The sequence below is a fragment of the Pleurodeles waltl genome, chromosome 2_2 (assembly GCF_031143425.1).
Source record: "Pleurodeles waltl isolate 20211129_DDA chromosome 2_2, aPleWal1.hap1.20221129, whole genome shotgun sequence".
Classification (NCBI taxonomy): domain Eukaryota; kingdom Metazoa; phylum Chordata; class Amphibia; order Caudata; family Salamandridae; genus Pleurodeles; species Pleurodeles waltl.
In genome coordinates this window covers 114,562,980-114,587,616 of record NC_090439.1, presented here as the reverse complement: position 1 = coordinate 114,587,616, position 24,637 = coordinate 114,562,980, and the positions used below count along the sequence as shown (strand labels likewise).

The 24,637-nt window shown below is 45.2% G+C and overlaps 1 protein-coding gene across 6 annotated transcripts in view; it reads left to right on the top strand.

Moving 5' to 3' along the window:
• RELCH (RAB11 binding and LisH domain, coiled-coil and HEAT repeat containing) overlaps positions 1 to 24,637 on the top strand; it is a 1,006,576-nt gene that overhangs the window by 417,011 nt on the left and 564,928 nt on the right. For all 6 annotated transcript variants that reach the window (XM_069219494.1, XM_069219496.1, XM_069219495.1 and 3 more), the window contains one exon: positions 1,379 to 1,491. In XM_069219494.1, coding sequence (XP_069075595.1) covers positions 1,379 to 1,491 — 113 coding nt within the window. The remainder of the gene's footprint in view (positions 1 to 1,378; positions 1,492 to 24,637) is intronic.

The window sequence follows — 24,637 nt, the reverse complement described above, 5'->3', positions numbered from 1 at the left end:
CAGGCAGATGTCTAACTTCCTGAAGGTGGATTACGAAAGAAGTGCGTTGTGAGGATGTGATATTGGTTACCATTGTGCAAGTGCTTTTCTTTTAAAAGTAATGGAGAAACTTTCACAAAATTAAAATTCATACACATGAATACTATGCCTGTAGTGGGTTGACTGTGTGTTTCACAGCATCACGCATTTCACAGTCCTGTGCTTTCTATCAAGCTTAAATACTTGACTGCTACTTTCAGAGAAGCAGAAGAGTTAAGCTTTCTTACTAGACTTGTGAACTACAGATAAAAATAAATATCAAAAAGGTGTTCCTAATTTTGTGTACCATAGGCATCTTTACTTCAAATCCGTATTCCACTAAGGTTATGCTTATTTATATTGCTTGCAAAGAAATAAGCATGACAGCTGATATTACCTTGGCACTAGGCATTTAGTACAGGTAAAAGAGCCACTGTCCTGCGTTTTAACATTCCGATAAGTTTTGCACTGCAACTGGAAGTGCTTTACCCTGTTAGTAGTCTGCTCCTTTAAAGTCTAATATTATTTACTTCTGAACAGAAATCTCTTTACTTGGGGAGACAAGGTTGACGTATCTTTTCCTGTCGCACATTTCCTTTATGTAGTGTATAGCAGAACAGAGAAGAACATCACCACGGTCAATGACAGCAAGGTTCATCTTGCTATGATTCACCAAATGCCAATCAATAAGTGAAAGACAGTACTTGAGTGGAATTGTGTGCTGCTAAACAATCAGTAATGCAATTAAGTACCTAAAATACACTTTTACAACATAAAATAAAACTTTAACATAAACTATTTGCTAGTTCAAACAAAAGCTAGATGAATTGATAGAAGTGCCCCATTCGGCAAAGAAAATTGTCATTCCAACCTCTAAGTGAGAAGCCATCAGACGTATTGCACAAAGTGAGGATTAAATACATTTGAAAAACATGAAACAAGTGATATCTTGGCAGTGTTCAACTAGATGGTTCAGTCTCTTTGCCACCTTTAGTTCAGACTACTATTGCATAGACACCTGCTCTTAGCAACTTGTTTCATTATCTGCCTTGAAATTGCACTTCAGGAAACTCTTGGAGATGCATTTTCCTTGACTGCATTATAAGCTTGTGGGCAAGGTGGGTAAGGGGATACAGAGAGACATCAGTTCAGACCACAATTTTCTTTTACTGCTTTTCAGATGAGCTTTCGCTGCTGAGAAAAATACGAAACACAAAGGAAAGATCAGGGATGTGACCTTTTCATACTGTGCTTCTATTCATGTTTTGCTTATTTTTTGCTTGTTTCATCCTTTCACCATTTTTGTTTATATCCAAAAGCATTTAGGCATTGATTTGTTTCCCCCTCCCACACTGTTTAGGAATTGATTCCACTCATACTGTGTACGGCCTGCCTGCATCCAGAATCCAAAGAGAGGGATCAACTCCTGCACATACTGTTCAACTTGATCAAACGGCCAGATGATGAGCAAAGGTGTGTTTTCATTTATCTTTTCCTTTTAAAAGTATGGGGAGGGAGTGGGAGTGGATGACTGAAAGAGAATAATTTGTCTAGGGTGTACATTTATTGAAGCTGTCACAAATGTAGATTAATAAAATAGCTTGCTTTCCTATTTTTTCTGCAGGTCCCCATCCTCCCTCATCCCTTCATTCCTTAACAAGGGACTATAGCTGTTTATCTCTCTAGTGCGATACAGTTTCAAATTGTGTGGGCTCAATAAATCCTGATGGGGCAAAAAGCTATGAAATGGATTTATAGAATAATCTTCTATAATCTTCTATCATGATCTACAAATATGTCCCCTCCTAAGTTTCCTTGATTGCACTCCCTTTATATCCTTGTGTGCCTTTATTATAAATCTACAGTTTCACTTTTGATCACTGGCTTGGTGTCCTAGGTGCATTCTATGAGGTTACTTCTTTTTTATTATTTGGCCTCTCATGCTCCATATTTGGGTTGTTCCACACGGTTGTTGAAATTTTTACGTAGGGCTCTGAATAGAATCTTTTCTGTCCCATGTATCTTTACACTTCGTAGTGTTTCAGAGCATTGCCTGTGAACTCTACGTGCTTCTGTATAATGCCTCCTCATGTGGAGCAGGTGTCCCCAAGATGCTCTCTGATAATAAAGTTAGTCCCATGAGACAGTATTGTACATTAGATAATCCTAGTGAAAAAAAGTTCCTGTTTTGTATGCAAAAGGTATTCAGTCATAATATTGTTTATTCTCAAATAGTGCTTATTTAGAGTTCACCATATTTTATTATAAAATAAGATGGGGGTAGGGAAAGAACTTAGATGTTGAAGAGACAAAGAAACTTGTGGGTGAAATCTGAAACAGCCAAGCAACTTAAAGTGCTACTATGACATTCTAAGGATTTGCGTGACCTGCAAAAGTAGAAAAAGTGGATGCACAGTGACAAAATAGAGAGGGAAAGATAGGCAGTAGAAACAAATATAAAGACCTTGCAAGAGAGGGACACAATGAAGTATGTAGACTGGTTAAGAAAATAAAAAGATAATGAAGAGAGAGAACCTGATGGCAGAAATGGGAGAAGTAAATAGTTTGGCTGGAGGAAGGGGAATAAAAGGGGCAAAGATTAAATGACAATTTAGGTGAAGTTAAAAAAAATATAGTGTGGTTCTGTGGGGGAAGTGTGAGCGAGAGAGAATAAATCTATCTGGACTAACCATTAGAATCTAGTGATCTGAGCCAAGGGCCTTTGGGTACAGATCTTTAACCATTTAAACTAAGGGACACTGCTGTAGCCTTGGTGTATTTAACAAGCAGTGAACATCTATGAATTGGTTGACTGGAGAGTCCCACAATTAATCTGTAGAGAGGAGTTGTATCTCCTGCATGGTGGGAGGGATGGACTATGACGTAGGCATGGAAGTGACCCAATTGTCATTGAGGGAAGGTTGTGCAGCACACCATATGCTTTTCTGCTTCCTTCTTCCATCTGCTTTCCCATGTTGACCTTGGTCATTCCTGGGACATTTGGAACAGGTATACTTCCTTGAGGACAGTGTGCACGGTTTGTGAGATCATGGCTTAAGACAAGGCAGGCCACATTCCTAACCAAGTCAAAATCTACATATTTGCCAAACAAGTTGGGACTGCTCTAACACCAGTGGAAGCTAGTAAAGGTCCATGTAGTTCAGGATGTGAACTAAGTGGAGTCCTACAGTTGTTGTGCTTGGCAGGCCAAACGAAAACTGGTGAGGGTGGCTAAGATGTAACTCGTCTGCTTCAGGACCTCAGAAACGTAGTTGATTGGGTTGCTGAGGACGAAGGAATTTGTTTAAGCAACTACAGACTATAATGGCCTACCTGACTCTGACCTCCTAGACTGTAGAAGACTGACTAAAAGATGTGGAGGGTCAGGCAGGATCGAATAAGGCTCAGTTTGTGAGTTTTCCAGAAAGTGTGGAGGGAAAGCTCCCTAAAAGCACCTTTCAGCAGTGGTTGCTGAATATTCTTCCGAGAGAGACTCTTTTGAATCCTTTGTTGTAGAGTGAGCACACTGTGCCTCTTTCAGATACCTCTCTCCCCTAGGCGTCCAATGCACCAAAAGCAATATTTGCATAAAAACAGAGACAAGATCTCCGGACTTTCTCATTTGTGATTCCTTCTATATTATAGTGTTTCCGGATTATAGCAACCAGGTGCAGTTGCAGCTATCCCTTGAAAGTGTTAAGGCTAAGCTTGGCACAGTGAACCTTCTTACAGGCACCTTTACTAAGACTAAGAAAACTTGATTATTTAGGTGCTTATTCCTATTTCTTTGAGGGCCAAAGGAGGCATGCACTGTGTGAAGGAAAGTCATGACCACAGTGCTCAGACTGAGACCACAACAAGACTTCCACCCTTGGGGTACCAATAAAATGTAACTGAAGGAAGGCTAGTTATGTTCCAGCTTGGTCGACTCAGACTCCATTCTTATTCAGGGGCACAATCACAGACCCAGCAGTAGGCTGTGGAGTTGCCTTTGATGTCAGAACCCTGAACATTCCAGCAGCACAGGCCAAGATCTTGTGATTTCCACCAGCACCTCTCAAGTGGGTTCCTGGGAGTGCAAGACAACACATGAAGAAAGGAAGTGGTTGCAGCCAGCTCCTTGTTATGACATGGGCTACAAGACGGTAACGCACTCTAGCATTACCTAGTTTCTCTCTATTAAATTGTCAGGAAACTTTGATGTCATTAGTAAGCCTTTGAAGACCTCCCATACTGCGGGCATTTAATGACATGTCTTTTGACAGTGAAAGTTGATTGTAACTTTGAAAGGGAGGGTTGCTGAACCAATTGGACAGATGGGCCAGTGTTGGAAGTGTGTGATTAGATGTTACAGTGTGGGATCTATGTGCATTAGTTTCATGGTTTTGCAGTCCACAAGGTACTTCCCTACATTAGCCACTTGGAAGGAGAAATAAATCTGAAGGACCTCAGAGGAAACTAATTTGAGTTCCAGAGGATGTATGGGTTTGGCATGGTAAATTGTGCATGTTGGCTACAGGCTCCAGAGTGGCAGCAGTTATTTTTATGCACCAATTCCCATTCCAAGTTTAATGTACATGGCACGGTATGTAGTGACTAAATGTAATGATATAATTATCTCCACGTGAAGAAATTATAGCATTCTTGAATGTATGTGTGTCTCCACCTCTCTTTCTTACATCCAGATGCTAGTATTGGCCTAATTAGAGTCCTCTCCAAGGTTCATGAGTGGGTGGGGTCTTTACAAAATGTGTACTACCCGTTGTCTCTGGTGAAGGACGGATGTACCTGGCCACGTTTGTGACCATTTTCAGCCTGCGCAATGTCTGGTGTCAGCCATGGCAAAGTTGTCCCTGGAGTCTCAGATCCCAGCAGTAAAAAATAATCCTGTTTCTTTCATCTGCAAGTAGATTTTTCACTTTTCTCTTATATCCCACAGAGTTCAATTTGCAAAACACGTGTGCTGTCAAGACTAAACTGTGGCAATGCGGTTTGCTTTGGCCTTCCCAAAATGTCTTGTATGTTTACAGTTCATTCTTTATACTATAGTAGGGATCCTATGTAATGCAAGACAGTTTTATCATGTTTGGAATATCTCATTGCAATGGATTCCCCCATTAACAAAAAGGTAATGTTTAAATCAACCTATATTCATCATAAAATATTTCTCCTTTTCCACTATGAAAGCTATGGTGTACAGTGCAGGTGATTATATCTACAAGGCACAGCGTGCGTAAAAAAAAAATCAAAATAAATTCTTGAATATATAACTGGTCGGGTTCACATGCTCAACAGATACTGGACGACTTTGGGACCTACCCAGGGCTTAAGGTAAACTCAACCTAATATGTTTTATATCCAGATATAGGACTAAAGTACATAGGACTGGACTTTGAAATCTCTAGGAAAAGTAGCTTTGGAGGGTTTTCTGCCCCTTTGTGTGCACGCTACAGCAGTGGGATCACAAGTGTAGGTAGGCAGTATCTCCCTCATGCTAGACAGTTTAAAGAGAGACCTTTTCTACTGTGAGCCTTTGCTGCTATCTTTTATTGGCATGGATTGTTTTTCTTAGTATGGTGGCACCACCTCTAGTCCTGTAGAGCCTGCTGATTTACCTACCCCAATTCTTTAAGCACTTATCAGTGATGAGAACTTTTCTGTGGAAGAATAGTGTATTGACAGTCTTGATGGTTAAGTGCTGTAACTCAGCTTTGAATGGTGCTTAGTCACAGCAAAGTTTGGGCAAGAGGTACATAATTTCTATTCACAAATAGTGGTTGCAAATTGTGCACTAACTTTTGGGAATGAAAACAACTTTTGTGAATATACCTATGTACTAATAAGTTGTGTTGCAAATTTCCCAGTGGTAGTGAGTCCTAATCTGATCTACCTCATTAGCATTCATGAAGTATGTCACAAATTGCAACTCACTACTTTGGATGCCATCAGAGATGTTCAGACGACTATAATGTCTTTGCTCATATATATTTGTTTTGCATAAGTTCTGTTTATTGTAGTGAGTGCTTCTCTATAGCTACTTAAGGAGTATAGTCGGGGAGAGGGTGGAGATGAGGGAAGGGGGTATATTAGAAGAAGTAAGCTGCACTTGATGTGTGGGTAGCATCCCTACTTAACTGGTACGTGATGGAGGGATGTGAGAGTTGGTTCCAACTTACAGAGTGCGCTCAAAGTATCTCAAATGAGGTGTCTAAGTCAGGTGTAAGGCTAAGAATGTGCAGAGTATCACAATAATTACTTGAATAGATGGAGGGCACGCAGATGCAGCTGTTGGAAAATCAGGTATTGCAGATGAGTCATGTATTCTAGGAGGGATTACCTCTGTCTCCTGAATTTTTTGTCCAAGCCTGACAGTTTGTGAGTCATGTATTCCATTGCTAGAGTATGCCATAATTTTGTAAACAGAGTTGCAGTGGGTAGGATTTTAGGGGACTTCCAGACAAGAGTAATGAGTTGCATCGCCGCTCCCATCATGTGTTGCCTCAAACACCAGTCTGTGTGTGTTATCTCATGTAATGACGGTGAGCGAAGCCCAGGGATGTGTCAAGCACTACCTGTTTGTCGCACGGAGTCCCAATGCTGACTCAAGTTGCTTGTTCCCAACTCCACCTAGACGTTGCTTGCCTCACACTTACTTGTATGTGATCTGCACAGGACCATTCCAGGGGAAAGGAGATGGATGAGCGAGAGAGAGAAACACGGATGTCACCTGGCAGGATCAGGGTGGCTAGTGGTGGTCTCCGAAGAGCAGATGCATTAAGCATTCAGTCATATAGCACTTTTCATGTAACCTATACTTTTCGCCAATTCCCACAAACTAGGTGTACCTGTCAGGATCCCCTTTCTAGCTTTTGATGGCTCTCCCCACTCTCTAGGGATATTCAAGAAACAGTAACCTGCACCCAGATACAATGTTTATCCTTTTATACTACCTGCATCTATTCCTACCTTGTTCTCAAGTCAGTGTGGCTCCACTGGAAGACCTACTTAAAGTGTTCCAGAAATTCAGTGTATGCTTTGCTCTTTGGGTCTGGATGAGCCTTTCTAAAACAGTCACACTCATATTTATAGTCAAAATAGTTAGGTGTTCAGATTTCTTAAATATTCAGGTATTAAACAGTGCAGTGTGTCAGTATCAGAAGGAACACACTGAGATCATAGGGTTAATCTACTAAAGCTCACTTTCGTATGTAATTGATGTCATCACTCTTGCATCACAGTGACAATTGAGCATGGAAATAACAGACCTTTGATTCACATTTTGAAACTAGCGTGTGCCAAGTACTGAGTGTTCTTTATCATAGGCAATGATTGGTATCACAAAAATGCTACGTAAAGTTGAACTATAACAAACATGTTCATAGTACATTGTTAAAATAACAATTGTCCAACACATGCTCAAATCTGTATTGCCAACAACAATGAGCATTATTATTCAGCATACAGCAAGTGTTCAAGTATCCAAGGACACTGATAAGATGCTCTTCTAGTGCGCGCTGCCCCTCTGAACATCCGGCAATCAACTATCTAAGGTAACCGGTAAGAAGGCTTCCAAGCGCATGCAGCGCTGTACTGCCTTTATGTTGCTAATCTTCTTGATCTCTTCTTTTCTAGAATCAACATCTGTGACGCTGGGCTGTGGAATAGATGATCCAGGAACAAGCGCAGAGGTGCAGAGAATCCCACTCTGCTTCTGAAGTCTTCTGACAGGAAGCAATCTCCTCAAGACTGATGTGGCTTTAAATACCTGCTGCACCTGGCCACACCCAGTCTGAGTCACCTGGCCACACTCAGGCTGAGTCATAAGGCTGCTGTACCTTGCCACACCCAGTCTGAGTCATGACAATGCCACAAGCTCAGGCAACAATTTGACACGTGCCACATATTCCTACATGAATTGTAAAACAAGTATTGGCTCAAGTAAACATTTCTCAAAGGCAACAACAATCATTGGCCCATGCATGGGCAGATGTTTTGTTTTAGGGCACACTTTACTAAATGCCAGATGTGGGTTCTGGAGTATATTCAGGTTTGCAGGGCCGACAGTACACCCCTCCCAAGGTGCCCCCAATTTCTTTCAGTTTGTTGGGGTATCTGTGATTGAACTGGCGAACCATGCTGGCTCCCATGAACGATCCTCCCATGCTGGCTTTCCATTCCAACAAGTAGAGTTTATTACGCACTTGTTTGGAATCCAATACCATACTTACCTAGTCCTCCTGTTGATTATCCACTGGGATCGGAGATGGTCCCTTTGGGAAGTGCAAGGTGTCTGCTACCGATTTCAACAAGGAGATGTGGAACATTGGATGAATTGGCAGAGATGTGGGAAGTTAGAGTTTCATTTCTACCTCGTTAATTTTCTTGGTGATGATGAAAGGGCCCACAAACCTTGGATGAAACTTTTGTGCCCTGTTCAGATTTAAGTCTTTAGTTGACAACAATACTCTTTGTCCTTCCTTATAATCTGGTCCCTAGCATCTCTTTTTGTCTGCATTTTTCTTATAATTTGTTTTGCCGATTTTTAAATTCTCTTGTGAATTTCTTTGAATATCACTCAATTGTTATAAAAAACATCTTGTACAGCGGTAGGGGGTAACTGAGGTACTACATTCAAATTCAACATACGAGGATGATACCCACAATTACAGTAAAAAGGTGAATATTCCATAGATGCATGGATGCATTGTTATAAGCAAATCCGTCTGCCCACAAACACCTTACCCAATCCACTTCAGAGCTTAGAAGAAAACATCGTAAATATTGTTCCATACAATGTTTGACTCTTTCAGTCTGCCCATCTGATTGTGGGTGGTGACTGGACAAAAGGTGGAGATCCATATCCATTCCTGGCAAAGGTATTTTAAAAATTTGGATATAAATTGTGGTCCTCGATCGGAACCTACCACCGAAGGAAGCCCAAGGAGACGAACTATAGTTTGCAAGAAAACTTGGGCTAATTGTAAGGCCGAAGGTAAGGTTTTTAGAGGGACAAAGTGCGCCATTTTGATCTACTACAACTACTAGAACCGTAGTAAACCGAGCCTGGGATTTTGGTAATTAGGCAACAAAGTATAATGATACAATGGGCTAGGGTGCAGGTGGCATAGGTAAAGGTTGGTAAAGACCAGTGGGGGCTTGGTGCAAACTTTTCCCTTGTGTGCAAGTAACACAATTTGCTACATAAGCCTTTGCATCTTCGAATATGGATGACCACCAAAAATGTTGTTGGAGGATCTCTAGGGTCTTTTTTCCCCCTGGTTGTCCAGCAAGCTTACTAGCTTGCCACCACTCACTGGTTTTGTCTTGTAATTTTTTAGTGGGTTGATATAATGTCTGCACTACATACTTTAACCGTTCATGTCTAGTGACATCTGTAGTGTGATGTTGCAGAGTTTCTATGGCTGCCGTACTCTCCTGCGCTAGTCGTAGCTCTTGTAAAAAATCTGAATCAAGGGTAATGTCCCCCACAATTTTGTCGGAAGAGATAATAAAAGATGCTTAATCCACTTGTTCATCAGTGGACTTAGTCTGGAAAGTGCTTCCGCTTTTCAATTCTTATGACCTGGTTGGAATTGGATCATAAAATCATATTCACTTAAGAGTTGGGACCACCTCATCTGTAGTGCAGCTAAAGCGCGTGTAGTTTTAAGGAACTGTAAATACCTATGATGTGTCAGAATGGTAACTGTATGTAAACTCCCTAGGAGATAATGTCTCCATTCCTCAAAGACTCATTTTATTGATAGTAATTCTCAATCTGCTATTGAATAACTTGTCTTGGCTGGATTCAATTTATGGGAGAAGTAAGCAACAGGGTGGAGCTCCACGGTCCCATGATCGCTCTGAGACAAGAACCCACCACTCGCCACTAGAGAAGCGTCCACCTCGACCATAAACGGCTGTGTGGGATCTGGGAGTGGTCAAATAGAAGCTGTACTGAACATTTTTTTTTTTATTGGTGGAAGGCCTTATCTGCCTTTTCTCCCCACTGAAACTGCATTTCTTTACGAAGTAATTTAGTGATGGGAGCAACAGTGTTGGAAAAGTAAGTGATAAAACACCTATAGAAGTTGGCAAAGCTCAGGAAGATTTGTACTTCTCAGAAGTGTTGCAGGGATTTCTACTGAGCAATAGCTTCACCCTTTTTAGGGTCCATCTGTAACCCGTTTGGGGTTAGGATATACCAGAGGAACTCCACTTCTTGAACATGAAAACTACACTTTTCTAGCTTTGTGAAGAGGTGATATTGTCGTAAAGATTGTAAATGGCTTTGACATGAGTGACATGCTCTTAGTAGGTATTGGAATAAATTAAAATATTGTCAATGTAGACAATAGCACACTGATCAATAAAATTATGTAGGGCTTAGTTGTAAAGAATTGGAAGGCAGTAGGATCTTTGCAGAGTCTGAAAGGCATGACGAGGTATTCGTCCAAACCAACTTTGGTCCAGAAAGCTGTATTCCACTGGTCACCCTACCTGACTCTTACAAGATAGTAAACTCCTGTGCAAATCCAATTTCGCCTATATGCGTGCATTTTTTACTTGATCAATAAGGGTTGAGAACAGAGGCAGAGGGTATCTGTTTTTAATTGTGATCTTGTTTAGGGCCTTATAGTCAATACAGGTCCTATGTATCCCCCGCCTTTTTTTTTTTTTTTTTTAAAGAGACAAAAAAAATAGTGGTGATGAAGCTGTGGACTAGAAGGTTGTAAAAAGCCTATAGCCAGCATTTAATCTAAGTATCGGTGCAAATGGGAGTCCTCCTTCTCTGTTAAAGCGAAAATTTGACTACATGGGTTTTATGAGCCAATGGCAAAGTAGTGGCCTTCCCCTTATCGAAGACGTCTGCAATTCTCAGTAAACTGAGGGTAACTCGTGTTCCCCTTTTTCTGCATCTCTCATAGTTGTTGCAGCACCTTTATCCGGTGGAGCCTCTACCCAGCAGTGTTTTTTTGCAGAATTGGGACTGCAAGGTAACACTCTGTGTAACCCAGTTTATGATGGGGTTATGTTTTTGAAGCCATGGGATGCCTAGTATGACTTTGAATTGGGGCGCACATATCAGATCAAATTGAATAATTTCACATGGATTAGAGAACAGGTACATTGGCACCTTACAAGTAGTTTTTGTGACTGGACCAGAAGACAAGGGGCTACTGTTGATAGTCTTAACTACCTTTGGACTGATTTTAGGCAGAAGCGGAATGCCTAGCTTCTCAGCAACTGCAATGTCCATAAAATTTTACCCGTTTTATATACATATATGTGTGTATATATAGTGGAATTCTCTCTGGGAGACAGTTTGAGACAAAAAGTGGGAGCATTCTGGTCTTTCTACACCCGAACAACCAGTCTCCACCATAGTCGGGTGTTTTAGTTTCCCTCAAACCTTTTGCTTTCAGAGCTCTCAGAACCTACAGACATTTGTTTGGGACTTGACTTTACAATCCTTCAGAAAGTGACTTTTTCCCCCACAATACAAACACAACCTTTAGTCACGTCATCGTTGTCGTTCTTCCTTAGTAAGTAGGCCTCTAATGGTACCGATTTGCATCGGTTCACTTTAGTTTGTGCCTTTACTTGTGTCTTGTTTTTTATCTCTTAGTAGGAACAGCTTATTGTCAGTATGACCTTTGTCACTGTGCCCCTCTGATAAATGGTGATCCAGTTTAATCACTAAATCAGTTAACTCCTCACAAGAGTCGTGTGGATTTACCACTTGGGCTAATAGGTCCTTGAGTTCATCTGTCAGCCCTCTATAAAGCAAAGACCCCCTCTTTTTGTGCCACCATTCCGACTCAGCGACTGATCTATTAAATGCAGATATATACGTCAGCAAGTTTTAATACTCTTGCTTTAGATGAAGCGTTTCTGAGTCTGATTGCATAAATGCATGCTTTTCGAACACTTTTTTTCATTACTGCTTTAAAAGCTTGATAGTTATATAATAATGTGTCTCCCCGCTCTACTAAAGGAAAGGACCATGAAGCAGCCGTACCAGCCAGATGCGAGAGGACATATGCCACCTTAGACTGCTCATCAGGAAAAGAGGCTGGTCGGCATAAAAAATTAAGGTGGCATTGATTTAAAAATGGGATCCCTTGCATAACGCTCTGGAGGGGCTAATGGTTCTGGGGGTTGTCTAGTGACCTGGATTACTGGGGCATTACTTGGTGACTATTCCTGACCAGCCCCACAAAGAACTGTTGAAACTTTGCATTATCCAGGGCTTGGTTTGGCTCTAAAAAATGCAGTTTTATAGAAAGAAGGTGTTTGGACTGGGCGTGGCTTGCAGAGCTTCCAGTCATTGTGAGAGCACCTTGGTTTTGCATTGTAAGTTTCCTAACGTGTGCCAAATCGCCCAGGGTGACCTCTTGCATCTCCATTGTGTCCGGGTGGGAAATTAAACATGGGCTTGCTGTACTGTGAAGCACTAACCTGTTTGTCCCACGGAGACACAATGCTGACCGAAGTTGCTTGTTCCCACCTCCACCTAGATGTTGGATGAGAGGGGATGGATGAGAGAGAGAAAGATGGGTGTCGCCTGGCAAGATGAGGATGGCTTGCGGTGGTCTACGAAGTGCAGATATCTTCTATGATTAATTAAACATTTAGTCAAATAACACTCTTCATGTAACCGATCAACTAAAATTACTCTTTGCCAATTCCCCCAAAATAGGTGACCCTGCCAGGGTCCCCATTCCAGTTTTTGATGGCTCTTCCCGTCTCTCTGGGGATCCTCAAGAAACAGTAACCTGCAACCAGATACAGTGTTTATCCATCTATACTACCCAATGGATTCTCACCTTGTTCTCAAGTCAATGTGGCTCCACTGGAAGACCTACCTAACGTGTTCCTGAAATTCAGTGTACGTCTTGCTCTTTGGGTCATGATCCGACTTTATAAAACACAGTCACACTCACATTCATAGACATATAATAGACAATATACTTTGAAAATCAAATCTCAGGTATTTAGATTTCTCAAGTATTAAGGGTTTCATCAGTACAGCGTGTTAGTATCTGAAAGAACACAGTTCAGTGCTTTGACCACACTAAGAGCATAGGGTTAATATACTAAAGCTCACTTTCGTATGTAATTGGTATCATCACTGTTGCATCACATTGACAATTGAACATGGAAATAACAGACCTTTGATTTGTGTTTTGAAACGTGTGTGCCAACCACTGAGTCTTCTTTATCATAAGCAATGATTGGTATCACAAAAATGCTGCATAAAACTCAGCTATAACAAACATGTTCATAGTACATCAATAAAACAACAATTCTCAAACACACACTCAAATATGTACTGTTATTGCAAGCTGACAACAATGAGATTATTTTTCGGCAGATAGCAAGTATTCAAGTAACCAAGGATACTGATAACATGCCCTTCTAGTTCGACCTTCAACTATCAAAGGTATCCGGTAAGAAGCCTTTCAAGCGTGTGCAACGCGTTACTGCCTTTTATGTTGCTAATCTTCTTGATCTCTTCTTTTCTAGGATCGGCATCTGCGACGCTGGGCTGTGGAATTGACGATCCAGGAACAAGCGCGAAGGAGCAGTGAATCCCACTGTGCATCTGAAGACCTCTGACAGCAGTCTCCTCAAAACTGATTGGATATCTGTGACCTGGCCACACCCAGTCTGAGTCAAGAGGATGCCACAAACACTAGCTTGAGTAAACATTTCTCAAAGGCAACAACAATAATTGGCCCATGCAAGGGCAGATGATTGGCTTAGGGGCTCACTTTACTAAACGCCAGATGTGGGTTTCCCGTTGTGAAATGCTGCGGAATGTCTTAGGGATGTCCCACTAAATGGTTTCCCATCGTGATAACCTGCGTATGAGTGGATTCCCATTGTCTTTGATATGGATGGCTTGGGATAGTGCAAGATTGTTGAAGGACATTGTATGTCTTAGAGATCAAGCCTTGGGTGCCTTCAACGTTTCGTACCAATTTTCCAAAAAGAGTGGGTGAGTGGGTAGCAGCCTCCTTATTAGAGGGATGTAGGGCCCAGTGACATAATTGAAGACACTGCAGGCACAAGGTTTCAGAGAGGTGAAATCCCTGTTTGCATTGTTAAGAGCTTAGAGCTTGTCCCTGAAAAAGATCCTGCAGTGTTCTCCAGTCAGGGACGGAGTCCCACAGAAATGCGGACGAGAAATCCGGATTGCGGGTGGTAGCAGCGTTTGGGGACGGATATGTAGTACGATTGTCCCAGATGTCAGGTACCATGCGTGTTGGGGTTGCAATATAGGCACTGCAGGGGCATGAGTGTCTTAGAAGCCACGCTAAGTCTCGTACTGGTCCACAAGCTACGGCCCTATCCATATGTAGCCAATGTTTTCTGACCACCCACTCTGAGATTAATCAAAAGTGGGCAGCCTAGTAATAGTCTTAGAGGTTGGGGCATGCTAGACCCCCCCCTTTAGTTCAGGGTACCATAAGTAACTCATTAAAAATGTGGGCTGTTTCCTTTGCCATATGAATGTGCGGCAGTCCCCCTGGAGTTTAAGTATGTCTTCAGATGGGATGGGTGTGGGGAGGGACTGGAAGATGTATGGCAGCCGGGGGAGGATACTCCTTTTGACTGCATTTATGTGGTCTAGCCAGGAGACTTAAAGATTTCCATCTATGAAAATCCTCTAAAATGTTTTTCCGCATGTGGGGCCAGTTCGAGTATGTCCATGTGGAATGTTCACTGGTTACGTTTATGCCCCAATATTTAATAGAGTGTGGTGCCCAGTGAAATGAAGTCACCTGTTGAAGATATGGGAGGGCATGAGGGGAATAGTCAAATTGAAAGCCTTTGATTTAGACAGGTTAATTTTGTAGCCAGATAAAAGTTTGAAGGCTTGGAGCTCGCCGTTCACTTCTGAGAGGGAGATTAACGGGTCAGTGAATGCAAGGAGAAGGTCATCTGCGACAACAAGACCTTGCTCTCCAAAGGGTATACCAGTTATGTCCGGGTTATGGCAGAGGTGGATGGCTAGGGGTTCATCTGCCAGTGCAAAAAGCAGGGGTGTGAGAGGGGACACCCCTGTCTGGTGCCTCTGAAGAGGGGAAAGGGGCGAGAAGAGTGTCCGTTGACCACGATTGTCAATGTGGGAGTGACATATGAAGCCATGATTCTACTAATCAGAGTGAGCCCTAGTCCTTTTTGACAAGGACCTCACGTAGGAAGGGCCAACTCATCCTCTCGAATGCTTTCTCTGCATCTAATGAGAGCAAGAAAGCCAGAATGTTATGCAGTCATGGCTTTTCCACCAAGTGTGCAAGTTAGCGGATATTCTCTGGGACCTGCCTGTTGTGACTGAACCTCAGTTGATCAGGTTCTATGAGGCCCGGAGGAGAGTGTCAAGATAGTTCACAAGTGGGGGAGGAGCCAGGATGGCGACCGGGAAGGACGCTTAGTTAAGCGCTACGTCACGGGCTCGCCACTCCACAGCAGCTGGGCGCTCCTGGGGAGCCAAACTCCAGCAGCGGAGGGGAATCTGCCCCGTGAGCCCTGTGCATTCAAACTGCGGCTCCGGGAGGGGACTGATCTTCCGGGACCCGGCCACATTGTGAAGCCGCGACGGCCATTTTTCGCGGGGAGGCGCCCCGCATCGGACCCGCCGCGGCACACCTGAGTGGAGCCCCCGTGACGTTAGCATTCAGAGGCGGAAGGGGGAACCTCTCTGGGTTCCCCCTGCTAGCCTATGCTGACGATGGGGCCGGGCGAGGGACCGCCGAGGAGCCGTCCCTGCTGAAGAAATCGCGGCCGCCATTTTTCCTTTTTTTTTTTTTTTCTCCTCATCAACAAGGAGAAGCCCTGGACCCCGGCCACAAGACCAGCAAGAGAGGTGGGTGTATGGCGGCGGGAGAAACCTGTGCTGGGGGAGTGGTGAACTCGCAGCCGGGCCTTGCCCTCTGCCCCTTCGCTCCCTCTCCCCCCCCCCTCACTAAATATTGAGGGCCCGTCCACGTGAGCCGTTTGAGATCCCCCCCCATTCTATGGGCTGCCGGTGAAGCACGCCCCCCCCTCCTAGATGGGGCGCAGGAGCCAAGTGAGGAGCCTGCGGCTGAGGATGGCGAGATGTCGGCGGCCGGGCTGGACCAGGCCCAGATGTGACGCCTGACAAACGTTACCGCCCCGCCACGTGAACGCTGGGCCACGGGGGAGATTTGCGGGCCCCAAAGCGTGCACAAATACACGGGAAGGTCCTTCCCCAACCCTATCCTGTTGAAGGACCCAGGATTCGGGACTGGCACTAGGTGGAGGACTGGTGATCAGCCCCCCCTCTACCCGCCTGAACTTTCTGAGACCGACATAAGGACTAAAATCCCCCGGGAAATCTGAAGAACATACCAACACTGACTCGGGAGGTCGTGCAACCCCCCCCCCCTGCCTGGACAATTGGGGGATCCTAAGGGACTGGGTAGATAAATGTGAAGAGAGGACGCACGTGAAGAGCGCGCAGGTGCGCTATCGACGAGTTTGGCCGTTGGACTATATCTGGTCGAGCAATATATCCAAATAAGGGGTAACCACGAACAAAACAAAATGGACGGGAAGTCCAAGTCTGCGAGATGCCAGGACCGGAGCACGCACGGACCAGCACCTGGCGACCAACAATTTATACCTACCCTGCAGTTGCTTGAAACCACACTCCAGGCACACTACTCACAATTTGAGAAAGTGCTACAGGCAATCATGGATACTAAATCCTCATTGGAGTGTAAGATAGACACGGTGTCGCAAGACTTGAATATCCTCAGGGTAGACCATCGCAAACTCTCCGAAAAGGTGAAGCTAACGGAAGAAGCGCTGGGTGAACTAGCTCCCACAGTAACCGACAACCAAAAACAAATTCTCCGACTAGATGCAGAAGTTAAGACACTGCTGAGAAGAACAGAGGAGGCAGAGGGTAGATCCCACCGTAACAATATACGGTTCCTTGGATTCCCCGAAAAATCATTGGACCAAAACCTAGAACTCTTGCTGGAACACTGGCTAATTAAGGAAGTACTAAATGGAACCCCATCGAAATTCTTTTCGGTAGAAAGGGCGCACAGGATTCCAGGTAGACCCCCGGCACCGGGTCAACCCCCAAGACCATTGATAGCCAGGTTCCTGAACTTCAGAGATCGTGATGCCATACTGCAACAGTTCCGTAACAAAGGCCCATTCAAATATGAAGACTCAACCGTGCACGCTTACCCAGACTTCACTCAGGAAGTGCAAAAGCAACGCAACTCTTTTGCCCAAATAAAGCAACGTCTCCGTGAGCATGACATAAAGTATGCACTATTATTCCCAGCGAAATTGAGAGTTTCAGCAGATGATCGCACCCATGTGTTTACTTCACCAGAGGACGCTTGGACATGGATGCACGCCAAGGGGCTCGCCCACCCCCGTGGTACAGCCGACACTGATGTGAACTGGTCAACTGCCTCATCTCGGAAACGTGCCAAGAGGCGCCCCAGGGGACAACCCACGGAGCAACAAGCCGCAGAAGAGAGAGCAAGGGTCCTGAAAGAAACCCCCCTACTGACACAGAACTCCTTCGAGGCTCTCAGGACACAGCTGGAGGAGGGCTCGGAATCGGACTCGATCAGCTCGGACTCCACATTAACAGAGGCACTGAAGGGCCCGGAGTTCACCCCAAGAACTGCAGACACACTTTGATCGAACATCACCGACCCGTCCCCCCAGCGGGGGCCGGCCGCCGCGACCGCGGGATGGAACTGAACTCAATGACCCCCACGGGAAGTGGATGGTTGTCACATCCGAACTCATGTATCCTTCTTTTTTGTTATCCTTTCTCTTTAATTCTATTACTGGAAATAATCGCCGCTCCCGCGCTGCGAGCGGCTGGCGGCGGGGGTGCGTGGAGGAAATGGGAGGAACTGGCTGACCCGGGAGCGCCCCCCCAAAATAACCGCGGACTGGGTCTGCAGAAGGATGCGAGCCCCACAATGAGCCGCATCTAGATAGTAGCATCGCTCCCCCACAGATATCCACATGGACACAGTTTTGTGAGCACCCCGATTGGGTGTATAGTTTGTTACGAGTTCACAGTTGGGGAGGGAATCCAGTTGGGGAGGGACACGGGGTAATCATTAGTTCGCACACTGCGGGCTGTCCGTAACTCAGGTATCGCTGCCGGGATGGGGGAACCTGGTCGCTGGGGGGGGGCGGGATGGGAGGATCTGGCTGGGTCCTAGTGGTGAGTGGGATCCCAGACATACCCTCACAAAATATGGCCCACCCCACAGTCTACGGCGCACACAAATATGGTATAGTCACCTGGAATGTTAGGGGACTTGGGACCCCGAGTAAAAGATCCAGGGTGCATGCACGACTTAAACGCCAGGGCGCACACATCGCAATCCTACAAGAGACCCACATGGCAGACCCGGACCTGCAAGAATTGCGAAGTAAATGGGGAGGCCAGATAGTAGGTACATCTTATTCAACTTTTGCGAGGGGGGTTCTTATATGGATAGCGGGGAATGTCCCCTTCCTCCAAACATCACACAGGATAGATTAGGGAGGAAGGTATGTGATAGTCGAGGGCAGATTAGACGGTAAACAACTAGCAATCATAGGAATTTACGCTCCCAATAATGCACTGCCCGATTTCCTGAGTACGCTCACCCCAGCGCTGTTAGCAAATCCGGAAACACCCGCTATATGGGGCGGGGGACTTCAATTGCACCCCAGATCCGGTGCTGGACAGATCTAACCCCACCACACGGGTGATGGCCAATAGACGCATCAGACGTCCGCTGTTAGCATGGGCCAGTGAGATGGGCCTCCACGATATATGGCGCGTGAAGCATCCATCACACAGGGAATATTCATTCTACTCAGCACCACATAAGGTGCACACCAGGATAGACTTAATGTGGTGCACTCAGGATATCTGCACCACAGTCAGCGAGATAGAATACCTAGCTAAGACACTTTCGGACCACTCACCGCTTAAAACTACCTTAGACTGGGGTAGGCGGCGCCAAGCGATCCCAACATGGAGACTCCAAGTAGAAGCCCTACAGGACCCAGCATTCACAAACACACTGAGTACAACGCTAAAGCAGTATTGGGAACTAAACATTGACACTGCAAATTCAAGAGCAGTGGAGTGGGACGCGCATAAAGTAGTGATTCGGGGCCAGTGTATCTCCACTACATGGGGGGTGAGACGTACACTCCAAGCAGAGGTTGGTAAATTGGAGATAAAACTAAGAACACTAGAAAATGCGGTATCCCGCAACGAAGCATTATACACAACACTGAAAGAAGCGCGCGCAGAATATGCCACCGCTGACGCCACACTACGCCTTCATGACCACAAATACCATCTGGCCAGACTACATATGGAGGGTGATAAATCGGGTAGACTACTCGCATGGCTTCTACGCGAGGACCGACAACGCCCCCCGATAGGGGCAATAGAGAAAGGCCCGGGTGCATTGGTAACTACACAGGAAGGAATAAATGATGCGTTGAGGGAATACTACTCAAAATTATACACCAAACGCACATCCTGCAACACCCGGCAACTTAGGTCCTTCTTAGCTGACTCCCCCCTGCCCCTGCCCCAACTCACACGAGCAGACAGAGAAACACTAGAAGCCCCTCTGACGCTAGGAGAACTTAATAAGGCCCTTGAGCAACTACCAAGGAATAAAGCTCCAGGTGCAGACGGCCTCCCGTCAGAATATTACTCCACCTTTGCGACACACCTTAACGCACATCTCCTGAAAGTATTTGAAGAGGCATGGGCCAACGGGATGCTACCTCCTACAATGAGGGAGGCAATGATAGTAGTCCTCCCGAAACAAGGGCGTGAGCCCACTGACGTTAAATCTTACAGACCCCTATCACTGCTAAATCTAGACTGCAAAATACTCAGAAAAATTCTGGCCAATAGGTTAGTCCTCTACATGCACACTCTGGTGCACGAGGATCAGAACGGATTCATCCCAACGCGCAACACTTTCCTAAATATCCGAAGGCTGCTGAGCGTGATGAGTGACACTGCCCCAAACGCATCCGAGGAGGTGGTGATTTTACTTGACATCGGAAAAGCGTTTGATACCCTAGAGTGGGATTTTCTATTCGCCACCATGCAGCAAATGGGTATTGGCCCAAAATTCACACGCTGGGTACGCATATTGTACACTGACCCACAGGCCAGGGTGAAGACAAGCGGAGTCATATCAGGGAGCTTCTCGATCAGCAGGGGCACAAGACAGCGATGTCCTCTGTCTCCTCTCTTATTCGCCCTCGCGATGGAGCATCTGGCTGCGCGCGTTCGTGACAAAAAGAAGAATGGGGGTAGAAAGGAGTGGGACCCTCCACGCTATATCGTTATACGCGGATGATGCCCTGATATACATACGTAAGGGGGAGGGAGTGTTGCCTTCGGTGATGTCGCTGTTGTCTGAGTTTGGAGGGATCTCCGGCCTAGTAGTCAATTGGGGGAAATCTTGTATATTCCCGCTCGCCACCTGGCCCCCAGCAAAACAAGACAACGCCTCGGTGACTCACTTGAAATGGTGCTTTGATACATTTAGATACCTAGGGGTCAATATTTGCCACAAAGCAGAAGACCTCAGGGATGGCAACCTGGGGAGAGCGGTGGCCTCCATGAAGGGCTCAATGCAATTCTGGAACAGGCTACCACTTTCACCACTGGGAAAGGTGGCTTTAGCAAACATGCTGATACTACCTAGATTACTGTATCACTTCGCTGCTCTACCACTCCTAATTCCCAAAAGCTTTTTCACCAGCCTAAACGCTCTCCTATTACAACTTGTGTGGGGAGAGGGTAGAAGGCGAGTCGCTTTAACCACTTTACATTACCCGGTGGCAGCGGGAGGACTAGGTGCTCCAAACTTTGAACTCTACTTTGCAGCCTCACAATTACAGTGGATACTGAACTGGATTCACAGGCCCGAATCAACTGAGTCCGGCTGGCTGAACTCCCGACTTCAGGGAGTCCCGCTGCTCGTGTGGCTCACGAGCAAACAAGCCAAGAACTCATGTGAAAATCTATTGATGACAGTGGCACACGCATGCTGGAAGAGGTATATCCAAAAAAATGCAAAAGAACTCCCTTATTCTCCGCTCCTTCCTCTAGAGAGGCTTCCTGGGTGGACTGAGACGGGATCGCGCTCACCCACAATTTGGACAGATGTGGGCATATACACAGGGGGAGACTGCTTCGAAGAAGGAAAATTAATGTCATTCGAATCCATGCAAACTCTCACAGCAGTGAGCTCGGGACAATTCCTGGCTTATTACGCTATATGTCATGCAATCAGAAAGACATGGGCATCTGGAGACCTAGAACCAGATATCTCAGCTAAGCTACATCATATGTTGAGCTGCGATACCCAGGCCAAAGCAGTCTCAACCTCATAAACTCCTGAATAAACCCCCTGAACCTACTTTGCCAAAAGTCTGTGAAAGATGGAACGCTGTACTGCCTACTCCGATCACAGGGGCAGAATGGCCAAAAGCCCTGAGCCATACACGTGAGGTCTCAAGAAACCCCAGATTCCGATACACACAATTTAACTACATACACCAGACATATCTAACACCAGCCAGGATCAAACGCATGTTCCCCGAGACTGACCCGATCTGCCCCAGATGCAAAACACCAGTAGCACAGTTCTACCAGATTGGCTGGGAGTGCCCACGGCTGCAAGGGGAATGGACCGGGGTGGTCAAAGTACTAACAGAAATGACGGGACTAGAACTGGACGCGAACCCTAAATCCTGCTTATTAGGCCTTCGGACAAGGACGAAAAAACACAAACACTTACACAAATTTGTGGACCTAGCCTACACAATGTACAAAAGACTGATAGCTATGAACTGGAAAGCCCCTAAAGCACCCAACCTGAAAGACTGGCTCACCCTCACACTGCGATGGACCCGGGCTGAGCATCAAGTTCTGGTAAACCTGGCACGGGGGGGACTGCGAAATGCGGGCTGTGAGACCTGGAGCACATTACTCTCAAGGTTAGAGGCTAAAAACGATGAAAAACCTCCTTGAACTATGAATAGCCGTGTTTTGTCTAGGTGGTCGTGGGCTATCACCCGACCACAACACAGTACTCTGCTAGAGGATGTACACACGCATGTCGACAATATCTCAACCTCACTGATCATACACCAAACTCCAGGTGCACACACGCCAGACAAGACCAGCGGGCCAATACGCCCAACTAACAGATACTAATACATCAATGTTTCGCTCCCCCCCCTTCTTCTCCCGGGCAGAGAGATAGAGACCCCATGCGTGGAGATGGCGGTACCCCCCTGTAGCGACAAAACGCGTCAACTATCTGTATAGGCGAACTAAGTCATGTTGATCAGACTGTTAAGACCCAGTAGTGTGCGAATGTCTTTCTTGTTTTACATTACTTTAGTTGTTTGTTAATCTAAACATGTGAGAATCTAATGACCTAATGGAACCATGATTATCCTGATACGGTTAATATTCTTATGTAGGACAATGTATGATTCATTCGAAAATTCAATAAAAATATGTTAAAAAAAAAAAAAGATGGTTCACAAGTATTTTAGTATAGATTTTTGCATGGGTGTTAAGCAAGGCTATTGGACTATAAGAGGAACAGAGAGTCTGGTCCTTCCGAGGTTTCGGAACCAGAGTTATTTCAGCATGAGACATAGTTGGCATGAGGCCGGTGGAGCCAGAGAAAGAGTTATGAAGTGCGAGTAAGTGATCCCATAGCTAGGGATGGAAGACCTGGTCAAATGTAGGTGAGAGACTGTCAGGGCCGGGTGTTTTCCCCTTTGGGAGCATCTTCAGTGCAGTGCATAATTTGTCTGTACTAAAAGGTTCTTCAAGATCTTAAACCATTGCAGACTCCAAGGGCTGTCAGGATTGTATGGCCTGAGGATCTTCATCCCCGAAAGTGTGTAGCTGTTGGTTAATGGTGCAGAAGGCATTCTGTTTGTCCTGTACCAAATAGTGCAGTCACCTCCCTGAGTGAGGATTTTGGGTTTATGGGATTTAGCATACTGATGTCTGAATCTGCATGCTAGGAGAGTTCCCACTTTGTCCCTGTCATCGTAGATTTGCTGTTTAATTGTAAGTACGGATCAGTCATCTAACTTAAAGTAGAGCAGTCATAGCCACCCCTGTGATAGGGCTAGCTGCTGTTTCATTCTTTTTGTGGGGCATTCTTTATCGCCGCTCTGCTCAAGAGAACAAATTTACTCCGTAAGATTCCTCTCAAGGAGATAGGCCCCCTGGGCTCTAGCAATAGCAATAGTTGAGATACTACCCCGGGTAGTAGCCTTGAAGTCATCCCACAAGGTATGAAGTGGAGTGTCAGGAAGGGTGTTGAGTGTAAAGTATTCAGTGATGGTGTATTCAATGGCAGCCCTATTAACAGGGCCCCAAAGGAGTTGGGGGGAAGGGGTAAGCTCCAGCGGGGAGGGGAGTGGGGGAACCCTGGAAGTGTCATCCAGGTGAGTTCAGCGTGGGCATGCTCCGAGATAGAGAAATTAGATATTTGCACAGTGGCTTGGGCTTAGAGGAGGGAGTAGGACACAGATAGTCAATGCGCGAGTAGGAGAGGTGTACATAAGAGTACAAGGAATAGTCCCTGGTAGCAGAATAAAGATAATGCCAAGCTTCTACAAGGCCAATGTCGGTAATTTCTTTAAGTGAGGCTGGCATAGCTCCTTTTCACTGAAGGTGGGTTCTGCTGTGGTCTGTGGAGGGGCCCAGACTAAGTTGAAATCTCTCTACTGTAAGTTCGCGAAGGAAGTGTTTAAGTCGGTCACAGAGGATTTTTTTTTAGGAATACTTCTTGTGACTGGTTTGGGCGTTGAGTTTAAAAAAAGTAAGTGCAGACTTGCCTTTTGTAATCATCAGCTTAAGATACGTGCACTCCGGGTCCCTGGTGACTTTGGTTGGTTTAGAAGAATAGCCCCTGTCTTTGATCACATTTAAATTAATTAAACCTTTTTTTCAAAATGCAGACCGTATCCTTTAAAGAGAACTGGACTGCATTTAAAAAGAAAAATGGATACATTTTTTTTTTTTTTTAACATTTGTTTGAAAGTTGTTCCCTGCTTCCTCCCCAACAAACATATTTTGATATCCACTAAGGGAAAGGCGTCTCAAGGAACTTTTGAACCTTTGCAACCGCATTTCTGTTGAATGACATATGAAATATGACAGTGTCTATTATTGATGAGCTGCATGTTTAGTAGTTATCAGTGAGTGGTTTTTGGCTCCTGCGCAGATCTAGCATACCAGAAGAAGCTCTGTGCATTGGAAGACCTCTCTCGTCTTCACTTTTTATGTGGTTGGGATCCCCCCCAGTAGGTATTCCTCCTGCTACTACTGTGGTCCTTTAAATATGGAGATCTGTGGCCGAGGTGAAGTAGCAAGGGTGACTTTGTTATGGGCCGACATGCAGTTTCCCCAGGTAATAGCACTGGCAGTATTCGAGGAGAGACATACACTAAGAACTGTAGCTGCTCTACAACAGATTAAATCCTTTAAAGAGTGTGAAAAAGATGTGGGTTCACTACAGAGCCAATC